Source organism: Saccopteryx leptura, chromosome 4 (genome assembly GCF_036850995.1).
Source record: "Saccopteryx leptura isolate mSacLep1 chromosome 4, mSacLep1_pri_phased_curated, whole genome shotgun sequence".
Taxonomy (NCBI): Eukaryota; Metazoa; Chordata; class Mammalia; order Chiroptera; family Emballonuridae; genus Saccopteryx; species Saccopteryx leptura.
The window spans coordinates 221,063,202-221,081,484 of record NC_089506.1 but is presented as its reverse complement, the minus strand read 5'-3'; the positions used below and the strand labels follow the sequence as shown (position 1 = coordinate 221,081,484).

The window sequence follows — 18,283 nt, the reverse complement described above, 5'->3', positions numbered from 1 at the left end:
AAGGAGCAGAAGCAGGGAGGAGGTGTGCTGGTCGGAGGAGAGGCAGGGAGGAGGGGTGCTGGTCGGAGGAGAAGCAGGGAGGAGGGGTGCTGGTCGGCAGAAACGGGAGAGGGCCGCCACACCTGGTCTTGGGGCCGGGCCTTCTTCTGGGCCGAGCGCTCTGGGCCTGGCTCTGGGTGGATACGGCCGGGGACTGAAGGCACCTTGGTGTTTCCTCGGAAGCCTGAGTCAGTGTGTCCCACTGCCCTCAGCTTCGGGGCCTGACTGGAAGGCGGAGAACCAGGGGGTCAAGAACAGCCTCCGCCTGCTATCCGGAGGAACAGGGTGCCCCCTGCTGCTGTCCTGCCCAGGGCTGTCTGTCTCCCCAGGGTCTGGGGGGGCAGCTGCGTTCTTCTGGGGGGTGGCTTAGTTACCTGGGACCACTGCTTCATCTCTTGTTGGCCTCATGGCTTTGTCTTGCTTAATTGAATAAGCGTGGGGACATTATAAAGTAAATAATATTTACAATATTATTTATAGTATAAACAAGTTTATAATATAATTTATATATACAATATATAATTTATATTATAGTACAATTTATAATATAAACACAGATTCTCCTCTCTCCTGGTCGCTCTGGCTGGCGAGTTCCCTCCGTAGGGCTTGGCTGTAGGTGCTCCAGGGCGGTGGGCCTGCCTTCCCCCTCTCCAGCCCGAGCCGGGGAGCTCTCCTCGCCAGCACCTGCAGGACTGTGGGATCGAGCCACCAGGGCGGCCGCTCACACGAGGAGATGACTCGGAGCCATGGAAACAGAGGGATGGAGCTCTCCACGTTGAGAAGGAACGGTCCCTCCGCCCCCCCCCCCGCCCTGAGGTGTGTCACCTCGGGGGGAAGAGGCAGTGGGTGCCGTGTGTAGATGAGCAGCAGCTCTTCCCCAGTTCCCCAGCCGATCACCTGGGAGCTTTGAGAGGCACCTGACCTCAGCCGCTCCCCCTACCCCCAGTGAATCAGGGGCTGTGGGGGCGGGACCCGGAGCGGCGTCGGCTTGTTTTTAAAAATCGAGGTGACTCAGTGTGCCGCCGGGGCTGAGTGTCGTGGGGGACACGGATGACACTCAGAAGAGAGAAAAACGGAGCACGTCTCACCCCCTGTGTACGGCGTGGACTCGTGCACGTGCTCCCAGGTGCCTTAGAGACTGTCTTTGGCAGGGAGTTGGGGTGAGAACAGTCTCCTCCAGCCACGGGGGGAGCGGTGATTCTCCACTGGACACTCATTTTACAATGTCCAGGTTTTAAACCAGAAGCCTGGCACACTTGTCCAGGGCTGTGGGCTGCAAGCAGTCGTTCCCTGCTGAGCAAGGAGTTGTTTTTTGTTTTTGTTTTTTTTTGTATTTTTCTGAAGTGAGAAGCGGGGAGGCAGACAGACAGACTCCTGCATGCGCCCTGATGGGGATCCACCCGGCACGCCCACCAGGGGGCGATGCTCTGCCCACCTGGGCATTGCTCTGTTGCAACCAGAGCCATTCTAGCGCCTGAGGCAGAGGCCACAGAGCCATCCCCAGCGCCCGAGCCAACTTTGCTGCGGGAGGGGAAGAGAGAGACAGAGAGGCAGGAGAGGGGGAGAGGTGGAGAAGCAGAGGGGCGCTTCTCCTGTGTGCCCTGGCCGGGAATCGAACCCGGGACTCCTGCACGCCAGGCCGACGCTCTACCACTGAGCCATCCGGCCAGGGCTGCAAGGAGCTTTTGAATAAACCTGACACATCGAAGAATTCTCGGCTCTTGCCAGGTACCTGTTTGTCAGTGCGACCTGGTATATGTTTTTGTTTTCTTTCCCCCAGCCGCTCCGTCAGTGTTGCCTCTTATTTAGGGAAAGCTGGTCTTACCCTGAATCCGCCAAACAGAAACGAGGGGGTGTTTATTTGTATCGCAGGAGGGTTTCGTTTGTTTCCTTAAATAGCCGGCCAGCCGCGCTCCTGTTCCTTGAATGGGCTTCGCTTCACGGGAAATGCGACGTCCGCTGCGTTGCAGAAACTCGCGTCGCGGGGGGAGGGGAGGGACCCCCAGCGGGGCGTCTCTGCAGAGGGCGCTGGACGTGTAGTCAGGTCACGTGGCATGTTGACCGCACCTTGGGGGGGGGGGACAGGTGGTTTCCCTCTGTGGCCGGCGGGAAGGCTGTCTGCAGAGACCTGGTCAGCGGCTCACGGGCTGCGGCCCCGTCCGCGGTGGGGGAAGGTGGATGCCATCCGGGGGGCACATCTGCTGTGAAGGGGGTTGGGCTTCATTTTCCTGTGACCTGTGACCCTCATTCGTTTTGTCCATTCCCTCACCAAACATTTATTTACAACACCTCAGTTAGGCACCAGGGGTTGTGGTAGACACCATGCCGCTTAGAGATGAGCCCCCATCCCTCCCTCAAAGAGAGGAAGGATGAACAAGATCCTCACTGATACGGTGAAGAAAGGTCTAGAGCAGTGGTGGTCAGCCTGGTCCCTACCGCCCACTAGGAGGCGTTCCAGCTTTCATGGTGGGCGGTAGCGGAGCCACCAAAGTATAAATAAAAAGATTTAACTATAGTAAGTTGTTTTATAAAGATTTATTCTGCCAAACTTAGCGAAAATCCGACATAAAGTACTTGTTAAGTAATTATTATTACATGCTTTAACTTGCTCTAACTCTGCTTTATAAATTTTATAAAGTAAAGTTACCTCCCTACTTTATAAATCACCATGACTGTGGAACCAGTGGGCGGTTAGAAAATGTTACTACTAACAGAGATACAAAAGTGGGCGGCAGGTATAAAAAGATTGACTACCCCTGGTCTAGACCTAAGCAACTACTTATAAACCGGGGAATAGGGTCAGGGGCAGGGGGCGCGGGACAGAACCTTTCCTAAGCAGTTCTGTGTTGAGGAAGAAGTTAAAACCATCGTGGGCCGTGGAGAAGCTTAAAACAAGTATTCACAACACGCCTAATCAGTACGTAGGCAAGTCATACAAATGGAAAAAGTAGCACAGCTAAGTCAAAGAAGTGCAAGTAAAAGGAGCAAGTAATCAAGTAGGAAAGAAAACAGTAGCATTGATAAGTTGATACATGGTTTCCTTTCAAAGATAGGGTGATAAAAAAGAGACAACAACGAAGACAGAGCTGTGGGTGGGGGGAATAAAAAGAGAGTAACAATACAATGGAGTCATGGTGACATCCGAGGAACTGTATAAATTACAGAGTTAGTTTGAGAAGATGGGGGCGGGGGACTGGTGAGAAGCTCGGGACTGGCTGGGACTGTCCGCTGTGGGGGCTCTGTTCCCACGTTGTTTAGAAAGTTCTAGGTGTAACTATAGGATATGGGTTTAAAAAAAGAGGGACACTGATCAGAAAGGGAAAAAAGAATTTTACTATTTGGAATACTATGATGCTCTAGCTCAGGGGTCGGGAACCTATGGCTCGCGAACCAGATGTGGCTCTTTTGATGGCTGCATCTGCCTCGCAGACAAATCTTTAATAAAAAAAAATAATAACGTTAAAAATATAAAACATTCTCATGTATTACAATCCATTCCTTTCCTCTACCGCTCATGTTCATGGTTGCGGGTGGCTGGAGCCAATCACAGCTGTCCTCCGGATAATTTTTTTACTGGATAATGCGTCAAGTACACGGGTCGTTGTATGGCTCTCACAGAATTACATTTTAAAATATGTGGCGTTCATGGCTCTCTCAGCCAAAAAGGTTCCCGACCCCTGCTCTACCTGGAAAACTTAAAGGAAACTGAAAACCCGCAGAAACCACGATACGTCTTAAAAAACGCTTACAAAATATATGTGCATTTCTGCAAACTCACTGCTTCCCTGTTTGTCAACGACAGCCAGTTGGCAAACAAAATGGGGGAAAAAAATGTTAAAATCGCTGTGGCATGAAAAAGGAGGATCCCTCAAGGAAGAGTCAAGGAGAAATGTGTACCACTTCTGGAGAAAATTCAAGACCCTGTCAAGAGACATACAATAATTCTAGCCAGGAATTCCTGATAGGCGTGTTGTAAAAGTATGTTAGCTTCCATTTAAACTTCTGCATTTAAGCCTGACCTGTGGTGGCGCAGTGGGATAAAGCGTCCACCTGGAACACTGAGGTCGCCGGTTCGAAACCCTGGGCTTGCCTGGTCAAGGCACATATGGGAGTTGATGCTTCCTGCTCCTCCCCCTTCTCTCTCTCTCTCCTCTCTCTAAAAAACAACAACAACAAAAAAAACCAATAAATAAAATATTTAAACTTCTGCATTTAAGACGGCTTCAGTCAACGTTCCCATGAATTATTTTGGGTGAAGAGACGGACGTGAACGCACTTCCAGTCAAAAATCCCACTGGCAGTTTTGAAAGCCCGATCAGCTGGTTCCGAAGTTCACTCGGAACCATCCAGCAGGCGGCGATTGCTGAGGACATGTCGAAAATAAGGATAAGGAGGGGGGGACTCTCCCTGCCAAGATTAATATATTATAAAGCCGCTATAATTAAACCTTATATTGCTGTGCGACAAGACAGATCAGTGGAACAGAACAGAAGGCCCAGGGACAGACTCCAGCGTGTATAATTATTTAGCATATAATAAAGTTGGCGTTTGAAGTCCGTGGGGAGAAAGGATGAATTATTCAATAAAAGGTGCCGGGACAACTGTTTACCATTTGAGGGGGAAAAAAAAATGGCAAATGAGATTCCCTTGCCACCTCAGATACCGAGAAATTGCAGAGGACAGAAGAGTTTGAAATGCGCAAGTTGCCGTCTGAGAGTTAGAAACGGGGATATACGTAATTGGGGCACGCGGGAGCTCTTTTGAGATAATGGTCGGATTAAGTTTTCTTCCTCCAGATTTAGCGTCTAGTGGCCTGCAAGTTATGCATCATCTTTCTATTTTTATTCCTAATCGTTAACACACATATGCGAACTTATAATGTCTTGTGTGCACTTTCTTAAGGTCTGCAGTCTCTTGGGGAGTCAGACAGGACTGTCAACATATTTTAGTTCGGAGCCCTGCCCCACCCCCATTTCTTTTCTTTCTTTTCCTTTTAAAACATTTTTATTTGACCTGTGGTGGCGCAGTGGATAAAGCGTCGACCTGGAAATGCTGAGGTCGCCGGTTCGAAACCCTGGGCTTGCCTGGTCAAGGCACATATGGGAGTTGATGCTTCCAACTCCTCCCCCTTCTCTCTCTCTCTGTCTTTCTCTCCTCTCTCTCCCTCTCTGTCTCTCTCTCCTCTCTAAAAATGAATAAATAAATTAAAAAAAAACAGTGGAAGTTTATTTCTTGGCCCTGGCCGGTTGGCTCAGTGGTGGAGCGTCGACCTGGCGTGCGGAAGTCCCGGGTTCGATTCCCGGCCAGGGCACACAGGAGAAGCGCCCATCTGCTTCTCCACCCCTCCCCCTCTCCTTCCTCTCTGTCTCTCTCTTCCCCTCCCGCAGCGAGGCTCCATTGGAGCAAAGATGGCCCGGGCGCTGGGGATGGCTCCTTGGCCTCTGCCCCAGGCGCTAGAGTGGCTCTGGTCGCAACAGAGCGACGCCCTGGAGGGGCAGAGCGTCGCCCCCTGATGGGCATGCCAGGTGAATCCCGGTCGGGTGCATGAGGGAGTCTGTCTGACTGTCTCTCCCCGTTTCCAGCTTCAGAAAAATACACACACACAAAAAAAAAGCCATAAAAAAATTTTATTATTAGGTGAGAGGCAGGAAGGCAGAGAGACAGACTCCTGCATGTGCCCCAACCAGGATCCACCTGGCAAGCCCACTAGAGGGTGATACTCTGCCCATCTAGGACTGTTGCTCGGCAACTGAGCTATTTTAGCACCTGAGGCGAGGCCAAGGTGCCAGCCTCAATATCCAGGGCCAACTTCGTCGAATGAGCCATGGCTGCGGGAGGGGGGAGAGAGAGAGAGATAAAGAGAAGGGGAGATGGTTGCTTTTCCTGTGTGCCCTAACTGGGAATCGAACCAGGGACTCCCACACACCAGGTTGATACTTTACCACTGCGCCAACTGACCAGGGCTCCCCATTTTTTATGACTGAGTTTCCCTCCACCCCCCAATTCCTGCATCTTTTTTGTTATCTCATTATTATTTCTTTTTAAAAAAAATTTTAATTTACTGATTTTAGAGAGAGGAAGAAGAGAGAGAGAGAGAGAGAGAGAGAGAGAGAGAGAGAGAAAGGGAGGGGGAGAGAGAAACATCGGTCTATTCCTATATGTGTCCTCACCGGGGATTGAACCCACAGCCTATGCGTATCATGATGATGCTCTTACCAACTGAGCTATCTGGCCAGGGTATCACCACTGTTTCTTATACCTATTATTATTATTATTATTATTATTTTTGCAAGATGTATATACTTTAATACTTTTTTATTTTTGTAGGAAATAAAACTTCTAAGTTCTTGTATTCTGGAAACGTCTTATTTTGTACTTTTAGTTGAAAGCTTTGTCGCTGGTTTCGGTTCAAAATGGATTTGCCTAAACCTCTGAAGATACTGCCCTGTCCTATTCTAGGATTGAAAACTGCTGACAAGAGATCTGATGTTCACGTTATTTTTGCTCCTTCTTGGTAACCTTCCCCTTCCACCCGCCTGCCCCTGCCGACACCTCAGAACGACGTGCTTGTTTCAGCGTGCTGGGCAGAGCTGCTCCAGGCTGGGTAGAGTGGCCTTGCGTAGTCAGGGTCACCCTGAGTCCAGTTGCCCAGCCGTCTTGTCTACCCCAGCTGGGCCCTCCGGGGGCGCCTCCCGTGTGGGCTGCGTACACCCTCCTGTGGTGGCTGATCCTTGACTGTTGCTGGCACATCGGTGGGTGGGAGGGGTTTACACCCAGGCTGATTGGCTGCAAGGTCTGGCCGCCACGACAGCCACTGCGGAGGACCGGCTGTGAAGCACGGGACCCTTGGCAGTGGGACTTAACTTTGGCAGAACCCTGGGGCCTGCTGAGTTGGGCTCTTGAGTGTGTCACTTGTGGAGGTGTGTTCGGGCGGGGCTATGACATGGTCTGAGGCTCCCCGCTGGGTGCGCTGGGGCCTCCTGGGAGGTGCAGGTCAAGGTCAGCCGCGGGCCTGTGTTCTGCCTGGGGCTGCCCCCCTGCATGAGCTGCAGAGCGATCTGTAGATGGCGGCTACCTCTGCTGGGCTCGGAGGTGCCTAGGAGATGCCAAGCTGCGAGCCAGCGCTGGCTGCTGGTGGTGCGGGGGGCTGGGGCCACTCAGCAGAAGGCATGGGGTTCGCAGAGGTCTGATGCTGCTGGTGGTGTGAGGGCTGGGGCCACTCAGCAGAAGGCATGGGGTTCGCAGAGGTCTGATGCTGCTGGTGGTGTGAGGGCTGGGGCCACTCAGCAGAAGGCATGGGGTTCGCAGAGGTCTGATCTGCTGGTGGTGGGGGGGCTGGGGCCACTCAGCAGAAGGCATGGGGTTCGCAGAGGTCTGATGCTGCTGGTAGTGCGGGGGCTGGGGCCACTCAGCAGAAGGCATGGGGTTCGCAGAGGTCTGATGCTGGTGGTGGTGTGAGGGCTGGGGCCACTCAGCAGAAGGCATGGGGTTCGCAGAGGTCTGATGCTGCTGGTTTGAGAAATTTTAGGTCAACCTGAAGCATGAGCCAAAACAGGCTATTTATTCTGTGGCGAAGCTACTGCTTGGGTGGGCCCACCAGTGGGGTAGGGTGGGGTCTCAGGGAGTCACCAGGGCGGGGCAGACAGTGTGAGCTGGGTTGACTGATGGAGACTCAGATATGGTGCCTGCCTGCCAGCTCTGTGTGAGTCTGTGGGGGAGGCAGGCCCTCCAGCTCTCGCTGTGATGCCAGACAGTTCAGTTCCTCCCTGCATGGTCTCGTTGCCTCTCAAGCCGCTGCCCCTGAGCTGGAGCTCAGAGGGAGTGAGACCGAGTGAGTTCGCCCGAGTCCATGTGCAGACCCTGTAGGAAGAGCCGCCTGGGAGGCCAGCACCCCCCCCCCCCCCCCCGTCTCCCTCAGCCGCTGTCTCCGCTGGTGTTGACCTTCAGAAGTGATGGGACTGCTCTTCCTGACACTGGAACCCTGGGCTGGGGCGCCTGCTGTGGGGCTGGGACCCCTGGACTCCTCAGGGGGGACCCTCTGCTGCTGAGCTGTCCCTCCCGGTTTTTATCTGCCGGACGTGGCTGTGGGACCAGCCTGCGCTGCCCCTCCCGCCCTCCTACCTGCCTTCGATGTGGTTTCTTCCTTTCACCTTCTTTGTGGCGGGACTCCTGTTCAGCTGGGTTTCAGGCAGGTCTGCACGACGGCTGGTCTGTCGTTCAGCTGTGGTTTCGACGTGATTGTGGGAGGGTGAGAGTGCCGAGTTGACCCCAGCCGCCGTCTTGGCCGGAAGGGACAGTTCGTTCGTTCTTTGGAGGAGTTTTTTGTTGTTTTCTCTTGGAAGCAGTTTTCGGTTTGCAGAGGAATTGATTAGAAGGTATCATGTTCCAATGTTACTCTCTTAACCTCATTCCCATCCCCGTTCCCCAGTTCTCTCATCAGCAAGCACCTCGTGTGAGTGTGGTACGTTGGTTACCATCGACGAGCCGGTATCAAGACGTTATTATTAACGAACGGCCATTGTTTTATATCGGGGTTCACTCGTTGTGTGGTACATTTGGTCAGGGAGCTCGCCACCACAGTATCCTGCAGGATGAGCGTGAGTCACTGCCCTGAGAGCCTCTCCTGTCCGCTTGCAGTTTATCTGTGGAAGAAACTGTTTGGTTGTCTTAGAGTTTCCCACTTTCTTGTGTATTTCTTTTTTCCTTCTCATCCAGTGCCTCCCTGCGGTGTCATGTCATACATGGCACTGTCTTTTGTATTTTCTGCAAATTGGACGCTGGATCAAGATGCTTTGATTGGTTTGAGTTTGACTATTTTGGCAAACGCACTCCCTGGGCGGTGGGGTCCTTCACAATCCTGCCGCCCCGTGGGCGGGTGTGTGTGTGTGTGTGTGTGTGTGTGTGTGTGTGTGTGTGTGTGTGTTGTGATGTCAGCAGCCACAGAGGAGTGCTGCCCAAACCCTTTCTATCACTGGCGTCGTCCTGAGTTTTCCGGTTCTGTTTACATTGCCTGAGATGTTTCAGGTGCCCAGCACAGCGGTTAGACAATCATATACTTTACAGAGTGTCCCCCCCAATGGTTCCAGGACCTACCTGGCCCCATCCATCCAGTTATTACAATGTTATTGACTATGTTCCCCATGACCATTCTGTAACGACCAGTTTGTACTTCTTAACGCCCTTCCCCTTTTTCAACCATCTCCCCATTCCCCTCCTTTCTGGCAACCATCAGGACACCTGAAACTGATACAGAAATAATAACTATAAACTCTTACTGAAAAATATAATAGAATTAAAGGAAACATTCTGTCCCTGCAGCGTGGCACCCATCCCATCCACCAGGAACCCACGGTCTAGAGCAGGGGTCCCCAAACTACGGCCCGCGGGCCACATGTGGTCCCCTGAGGCCATGTATCTGGCCCTCGCAGCACTTCCGGAAGGGGCACCTCTTTCATTGGTGGTCAGTGAGAGGAGCATAGTTCCCATTGAAATACTGGTCAGTTTGTTGATTAAAATTTATTTGTTCTTTATTTTAAATATTGTATTTGTTCCCGTTTTGGTTTTTTACTTTAAAATAAGATATGTGCAGTGTGCATGGGGATTTGTTCATAGTTTTTTTATAGTCCGGCCCTCCAACGGTCTGAGGGACAGTGAACTGGCCCCCTGTGTAAAAAGTTTGGGGACCTCTGGTCTAGAGTTTCTTTAAGGTGATCGGAACCAAGAAGCTGTAAAAGAAGAGTTGAACAGAAATTTCCATTTTACTTTGTATCCATTCTCTGGTTCTCCCTTAACCCAAGTATGCAGTCCCCAGATAGCAGGGCCATGTGTAGATGTATTTAGCTCAAACAAACTCAGATACAGTGTATGTATGTATGTATTTGGTTGCAAACAAGAAATGTAACAACGTAAACATCGCGGGGTATTTCTTCCATTCTTCTTCCACTTGACGGGACATTGGTCTGGGACATTGCTCCTGGCTGAGACCGGGGCGGCGTGGGCTGGCCTCTCGTTTCTGCAGGCCCTTTGCATTCTCTGCAGCGCCCTACGTGCGAGTCTAGTGTTTAAATACGCGTATTTCTTACGCACGATGACCCTAAACACAAACCAGCTGCTTCACATGCTGCCCGCTCTGAGAGGCAGCGTTCTGTCCCCAAGCTGGGCCACCGGAGTGACCGCCCAGGGAGAGGAGTGTCCTTTTGAGTCGATGTGATCTTTTGACCCTTAGTTACTTTAGAAACTTAACTATGTGATTTGCAAGATGTCACATCGGTGTAACCAAAGAGTTTGTTGCTTATTCCGGGATAGAGCCTTTCTTTGTCGTGAAGCCCAGGTTTGAACCACCTGATTCCCCCTTTCCTTCTCCTCCTCCTCCTCTCTCCCTCATCCCTCCCTCATGCTGGTCTTTTCTCTTTTGCAGTCTGCTGTTTTGTTGTACACAAGCGGTGCCATGAATTTGTCACTTTCTCCTGCCCCGGCGCTGACAAAGGTCCAGCCTCCGATGTAAGTAACCAGCACTGGTCACCTCTCTTGGTCCACCATCTGTGCATTCTTTTGGGTGAATGTGAGTGATGGGGACCCTGAGTCAAAGAAGGTGGGATGGTCTCATTCCAAGACATGTAGTGGCCCTTATAGCCTTAAGAGACATTTTTCTTTTCTCTTCTCTTCTCTTAATTAAGTGAGAGGCAGAGAGGCAGACAGAAAGACTCCTGCATGTGCCCTGACCGGGATCCACCCATCAAGACCCCTGCCTGACGATGCTCTGCCCATCTGAGGCCGCTGCTCTGTTGCTTGGCAACCGAGCTACTTTTAGTGCCTGAAGTGGAGGCCATGGAGCCATTCTCAGCACCCAGGGCCAACTGGCTCCAACCATTTGAGCTATGGCTGCAAGAGGGGAAGAGAGAGAGACAGAGAGAGAACATGCAAAAGAGAATGGGGGGGAGAGGGAGGGGGAAGGGTGGAGAAGCAGATGGGCACTTCTCCTGTGTGCCTTGACCAGGAATCGAACCCGGGACTTCCACACACCAGGCTTCCACTGAGCAAACTGACCAGGGCTGACATTTTTCATTTTAATGGTAAAAACAAAAACCAAAATATTTTGAGAGGGGTGTTTGTGTGATTATACAGGAAACCTTATACTTTTCCTACTGTGATTTTGCTCAATGTCTTTATAAGAATTTTTTAATTAAATTAGTAGGGGTAATATTAGTAATAAAATTATGTATGTTCCATAAATGTGTTCTCATGTTGAGGGCTGAGGCATGGGCAGTGGTGGGCAGGGGCTACATTGTTACTCCTACTGTGCAAAGGTAGTTAGAATAGTACCTTACCACGCATGCACTGTATAGTCTTTGTTAGAGAAGTCTTTTTTCTATTTTTTTAAAAATTTTTCTTTGTATTTTGCTGAAGTGAGAAGCAGGGAGGCAGAGACAGACTCCCGCATGCGCTCGACCAGGATCCACCGGGCATGCCCACCAGGGGGCGATGCTCTGCCCCTCCGGGGCGTCGCTCTGTTGCAACCAGAGCCACTCTAGCGCCTGGGGCAGAGGCCAAGGAGCCATCCCCAGCGCCCGGGCCATCTTTGCTCCAATGGAGCCTCAGCTGCGGGAGGGGAAGAGAGAGACAGAGAGGAAGGAGAGGGGGAGGGGTGGAGAAGCAGATGGGCGCTTCTCCTGTGTCCCCTGGCCGGGAATTGAACCCGGGACTTCCACACGCCAGACCGACGCTCTGCCGCTGAGCCAGCCAGCCAGGGCCTGTTAGAGAATTCTTGACAGCAGGGTCCAGAAGCTCAGAGGAAACGACCTTGTCCTGTGTCTGCGCGTCCTCCAGCAGGACTGCAGTGTGGGACGAGGGAGGCGTCTAGGCAAAGCAGGCCGATCATTTGTTTTAATCAATTATGAATTGATTTTAACATGGGTTGGATTTTGCGTTAATGGTAGGATATAAAATTGCCTAGCTGAGTAAATAAAGGTATTTAGGGAAAACCAAAGACATACTGATTTAAGGAACATATTAAAGGGAATGATGGGATGGATATGATAAGGTGATGGCTAAACTCTTGGCGGGAGTTTGTCTGAAGTCTGGGGTATACGCGGGTGATTGTCCGCCCGAGAGCCGTTCCGGGCGCTCGCTCTGTTCTTTCTGGCAGGGGCCGTCTTTCCCGCTAGGCGTTGACAACGCCCGAGAGCTTGCCCTCCCACACCGCTTCGTAGCCAGTGAGTGAGCAGGGACCACAGTCTGCTCAGCGGCCTGTGCGGGAGAGCCTGGGGAAGGCTTGTGGCGGAGACTTCCCTTCCTGATAAGAGAAGACAGCTCTTTCTTGGCCCTGCTGGTGGCGGTGACAGCCCTTTGGGACAGGGAGGGGGACACGCCGGCATGCTGGGAACCTGAGTCACTGGTGATGCTGATAAGCCGCTGAGCCACCTCTGAGTTCTTTCATGCCAGACTGAGCCTGGGAGATAAGGAGCTCAGGAGCAGCTCGGGGAAGGCTCGTGGTGGGGCGTGCTTTCCTTTTCTTTTTCTTTTGAGAGAGAGAGAGAGAGAGGTAAGGACAAACAGGGAGAGAGAGAGAGATGAGAAGCATCAATTCTTTGTTGTGGCATCTTAGTTGTTCACTGATTGCTTTCTCATATGTGCCTTGACCGTGGGGCTCCAGCAGACCAAGTGACCCCTTGCTCAAGCCAGTGACCTTGGACTTCAAGCCAGCAAACTTTGGGCTCAAGCCAGCAACCTCGTGGTCTCGAACCTGGGTCCTCTGCATCCCAGGCCGACGCTCTATGCACTGCGCCACCGCCTGGTCAGGCTGGGGGTGTTCTTTTCCACGCAGCTGAAACTTCCCCAGGAGGACCTTCCACCACGCCCACTCTTCCGTTGCCTAGCAACGCGCTACGATCAGGGTGCCCGTGCCTGCAGCTATCACACTAGGTGTCTTGCTCTGCTCCTGTTTGGGCCCAGCTGCCTGGGGTTTTCTGCTTCGACTGTGGCGCGTTACTGCTCTGTTCTTACCCACGTAGACTTGACAGCCGCCCTCGGAGTGGGGACGACCCGGTGTCACTGAATTTGTTTAACGCTTGCTAACCTTTTACAAACGGCCGTTTGCCACGTCCCTGCAATCCAGGGCACGGCTGTTGCCATGGCAACACGAACACGCTGGCGCTCCTGCCGCAGCGACTTTGCTCGGGAACTGGTACTTGGGGTTAAGGACCGCGAGCTGCACGGAAGCCTCCACAGTCCTTTCCAGCCTGTCTGCTCCCCAGAGACGAGGTCGGGACGTTTGTCACGTGGCCCTCAGGTCACACTGCCTGGCCTCGTCCCATCCCCGGGACAGTGGGCAGGGAAGTGTGGGGGGACAGCCTGGGTCCATTGTGCAGCTCTGACTGTTCGTGCAGACACAGGCTTGAGACTCAGGGGCGGCCAGGAAGATGGTGTTTCCCACAGGCTGTGTCCACAGGGGTGGGCAGACGAAGGTTCACAGCTGTGAGCACACACGTCTGTTTTTGCATTATGGTTTATTCATTATTGTCTTACTTTCCATGCAAACAACTGTAAAGCTACTTTTCCCTGCCTCTGCGTTTGTTGACGTCTTCTGTGGCCTAAGACGGCAACTCAGCTCAGACCGGCTCGTGCGAGAAGGGGAATCCTCGGTCCCTGGAGCTGGAGAGCCCAGACATCCGCTTCCGGGGACCAGAAGTGAGGTCCTCAGGGATCTGCCCGTGTCTTGGCTCGGCCTTCCTGTTTGGGCTGTGGTTTCAGAAAAATGTTTCTCCCAGGGGATGATGGTGACCATCTCACCTTGAGTCTGATGTGTTCTCATGGCTGCAGCCCCAGTGAGAAGAGCTGACATCTCACGGGACCACGGGTGACCCGGAGCCGGAAGGGTGGCTATGCTGATTGGCCAGACCTGGTCATGTGTCTGCTCCTGGGCAGGAAAGGCGGGCCCACGTACCTACCCGTCATTTGAGAGTGGGGAGAGAGATGGTCCCTCAGAAGAGAGCGAGCGAGAAACCACAGGCCGTGTGGAGTCAAGCGTTCACTGGCTCAAATGGCCAATTCCATTTGCGACCTGTGGCCAATTCCTTACATCTCTTTGTGCCTTGGAATCCTCAGCTGAAAATAGACAATAACAGCCCCTACCATATGGCGTCGTTATGAGTACCCAACGGGTCAACGGCTGTAGAAGCGCTCAGGACAGCGCCTGGTACCTCGCAAGGGCCGTTGAGGTGCAGAAGGTGAAGACGATGACAGTGGATGGCGGTGACTACGTACGTAAGCAGGCAGCAAGGGAAGACGTCTGTGGAGTGACATCTGTGGAGTGAGTCTGAAGAACTAGCAGGTCTCTGCCTGCCACCTGGCAGCTCTTCCTAGCCGGGTGGAGGCTCCATCAGGGGTGGGACCCCCTCTTCGTATGAATGGAGCTTTGCCGTCATTGCCGCGGCCCATTGCCTCGGGCATGGGGAGAGCAGGAGGCACCCTCAGCAGCCAGTGTGCCCGGCACTGGGCAGCCTGCGTGGGACGAGCCCGTCTCTGGACATGGTTCCAAAGAAGGCTGGTTGGCACCAAGGAGGATGATGAATTGGTCCGGACGACTGAATTGGCTTGGTTCTCAGTTCATTGACCCGTTTCTGCTGTCCGTGGTCGGAGGCCTGATTAAAGATCTGTGCGCACCTGTTCCCCAATCTGACCAGGCTCTTTCCCTGGCTGCCCCCCGAGGCCGCCGCAGGTTTGAAGGAGCGACTCCTCCTGCGTGACCTTGGAGCAGCTGGTGTGGGCAGGCTTGTGGAGCAGCGGGCACCGTCTCCATCCGGGAGAAAGGGAGCTGCCGGGCTCCGTCCTCTCCCCTCCGCTCGGCCAGTCTGAGCTAGCAGACAGGCTGGGGATGAGGACTTTGTCTTCCGTAGACAGGTCCGGACTCCAGGTCACGGAATATCAGGGTGCCCCAGGAACTTGTGAACTAGGCACCGTCCCAGGAAGCCCAGTTACTCAGCCAGTTCTTCAGGGTCAGTGGGGACAGACCTGTGTGGGCACCCACCGTTGGAGGACCCGCAGTAGCGGAATTCCTGGGTGGTGGTGCTTCTGGTCGCCGACTGGCGTCCTCCTGGTTCTCTCTGGCCCCTTCCCTGGCCGGGAACTCTCACTTCTGCCATCTCTTGAGCCATTTCAGGCACATTACGCATGGACACTTACAGTACTGACCCACGTACACAGCCTCCGGAGAGATCTTCTCAGAACAAGAGAGAGAGAGAGAGGTTGTCTCCGAGGGCTGGGACTAAGGTGAGTCCCCGCCCTCCTGGACACAAACCTGAAAGAGTTCTCATCCGTGTCTGTGGCCCTCTGGTGGCTGGATAGATGATCTGGGATGACCCCCACTCACATGACGGGCAGTGAGCACCTTATTGGCCTGGGAGGCTTGGTTCTCCCTGGGTCCTCATCCATGCAGCTGGCCAGCTGTGGCTCGGTCCCGTGGTGGGCTCAGGGTTCCGGGAAGAACAAGAAAGCCTGCCCCAGGCCTAAGTGCCTTTTCAGCCTGCACATCGTGTTTGATAATGTCCCAGTGGGTAAAGTCGTCCCTTGGACAAGCCCAGATGGCAGAGAAGTAGACTTCGCTCTTCACGGGCAGGGGAGGATCGCTGGTATGTCTCCTGCAGGTCATGTTGACTCAGAAGGCCCCTGGGGGCAGAATGTTTGGAGACCGTCACAATGGACTCCGTGAAAGACACAGGGGTCTTGGTGTCATTCAGAGGGTCATCGATGGCCGCACTGAGACAGCGCACCTCACTTATCCCCTGTGCGTGATCCCCGGCTGACCAGTCCACCTGCTGCTACCGGCGGGCAGTTAGGCAATGTGATGATCATGCCCAGAGATGGTGGTGGGTGAGAGGGTGGACTGCAGTCGGACTCAGGGTCAGTGTCCAACGGTGCCGGTCGCTCACGAGGGACACACTCTGGTGTGCCATTCCCCTCTCTGTGGCCGTTTCCTCGCCTAGAGCCTGGAATATCAGTGCCAACCACGTCAGTTTGTTGTAATAACTTTTTAATCTGTAAAATGAAAAAGGGGTAACAAACAAAAAATAAAAATAAAAATAAAAAGGGATCAACAGCAAAAGGATGAACCCGCTTCATGAGAGTGTCAGCCCAGTGCCCGTCACGCAGTATCCGTGTCGACCCGGTGCCCGTCACGCAGTATCCGTGTCGGCCCGGTGCCCGTCATGTAGTATCCGTGTCAGCCCGGTGCCCGTCACACTGGTGCCCGTCACACAGTATCCATGTCAGCCCGGTGCCCGTCACGCAGTATCCGTGTCAGCCCGGTGCCCGTCACGCAGTATCCGTGTCGGCCCGGTGCCCATCACGCAGTATCCGTGTCGGCCCGGTGCCCGTCATGTAGTATCCGTGTCAGCCCGGTGCCCGTCACACTGGTGCCCGTCACACAGTATCCATGTCAGCCCGGTGCCCGTCACGCAGTATCCGTGTCAGCCTGGTGCCCGTCACGCAGTATCCGTGTCGGCCCGGTGCCCGTCACGCCGTATCCGTGTCAGCCCGGTGCCCGTCACACAATATCCGTGTCAGCCCGGTGCCCGTCACGCAGTATCCGTGTCAGCCCCGGTGCCCGTCACGCAGTATCCGTGTCGGCCCGGTGCCCGTCACGCAGTATCCGTGTCGGCCCGGTGCCCGTCACGCAGTATCCGTGTCGGCCCGGTGCCCGTCACGCAGTATCCGTGTCAGCCCGGTGCCCGTCACGCAGTATCCGTGTCAGCCTGGTGCCCGTCACTCAGTGTCCGTGTCTCTGCGGGCCGTTCAGCTGTTCCACCATCGCCTGGACAATGACTGTGCTGATGCTTCTCTACTCTGCCCAGAGCATGTCCGTCCGTCCGGGGAATCACTTGACCCAAAACCTCAGGTTCCGTGGCGAAAGCCAGAGAATCTGTCTGTCAAATTCCAGCACTGCCCTGGATTACTCCTGTTACCTTGGGGAGAAATAATTAGATTTATGACACTAGGTTTTGTATCCTCAAAGTGTGTGTGGGAGGGGGATAATGCCTAACTCATCCTTTTTGGGTCCGTGTTCGATGAGAGACTGATGGAGCGACATTCAGAATGGGGTCTGGCACTAGGAAGGCGCCCTCTGCATGGTTTCTGAATTATTCCTAGTAGCTGCGGGCGGCTCCCCGAGCTCACGAAGGGCCGGAGATGACCCTCTGACCCAAGGGACAATAGCTAATAATAACATTTATTGAGTGGGCTGGGGTCTGTCCCAGGTGGTACAAAAAGATTCTTTAGCAAGGTTGTCTAAAAGTAATTTCTTCAAAACTTGTGGTCTTAGAAATAACTCCTTATGGTTTATAATGAAGACACTGACTAAAAGCTCTGGTTAATGCTCTGTCCCCCTCCACCCCGACTCCATCGCTAAATCAGGTCAGTGACGGGTGACAGGTGTGCAGGCCGAGTGTCTGAATCGGGTCTCACTTTATGAAAAAAAAATATTTAAAACGATGTTCTGTGTTGCATGTTGCAGACTAAATGGAAAAGAAAAGGGATTTAGAAAGGCAATGTCATATTTACATATTAAAAAGATTATGTAGATAAAATGCTCATAATGTCTTTGAACATCCGCTAGAAATAAATGGACGGGTTTTTTTCTAGGAAATTTCAAATTGCCAATTTTCTCTGAAGAAGAAATTGAAAACCAGACTAAGGGAATTACCCACGAGAGCAATGAGAACATTTCCCAAGAAATGTTTCTTCTCCCAAAACCCCACAGCCTTAATAGACTTCACTGGAAAAAAAAAATCATTTTAAACTTGAGTGGAATGAAGCATTTCTGTTTGTTTTTAAACAGTATCAGGTTTCAGAGAAAAAGTAACGCTTCGTGACTATTTTTTTCATTGGAAGTGAGAGAAATCCAAGTCAGCAACAGGACCAGAGAAGGGCTCACGGAAGGGACGTTGAGTACAGAGGGAGGGAGCTTCAGGGACAAGGGCCTCTGGACTCAAACACAAAGTGCTTCTCGTTGTCACCTGTATCAGCTGGCTCTGCTGCGTAACAAGCTGCCCCAAAGTTCGGTGGCTTAAACACAGCAACCGTTTATTATTTCTCGTAGTTCTGTGTGTGGTGCTTCTGATCTGGGCGTATTTAGCGCGTCTCTGATGGGCTGTCTCGTGTGTCTTGGTCAGCTAGTGACTTCTTGGCTGGTGTTGGGTCACCACTTCCAATGGGGGGTGGGGGGCGGGAAGAAGGGAGGGGTTCCTCACAG

The 18,283-nt window shown here is 52.9% G+C and overlaps 1 protein-coding gene across 2 annotated transcripts in view; it reads left to right on the top strand.

Moving 5' to 3' along the window:
• PRKCB (protein kinase C beta) overlaps positions 1–18,283 on the top strand; it is a 331,943-nt gene that overhangs the window by 146,885 nt on the left and 166,775 nt on the right. For both annotated transcript variants that reach the window (XM_066383413.1, XM_066383412.1), the window contains exon 3: positions 10,457–10,539. In XM_066383413.1, the coding sequence (XP_066239510.1) occupies positions 10,457–10,539 (83 nt within the window). The remainder of the gene's footprint in view (positions 1–10,456; positions 10,540–18,283) is intronic.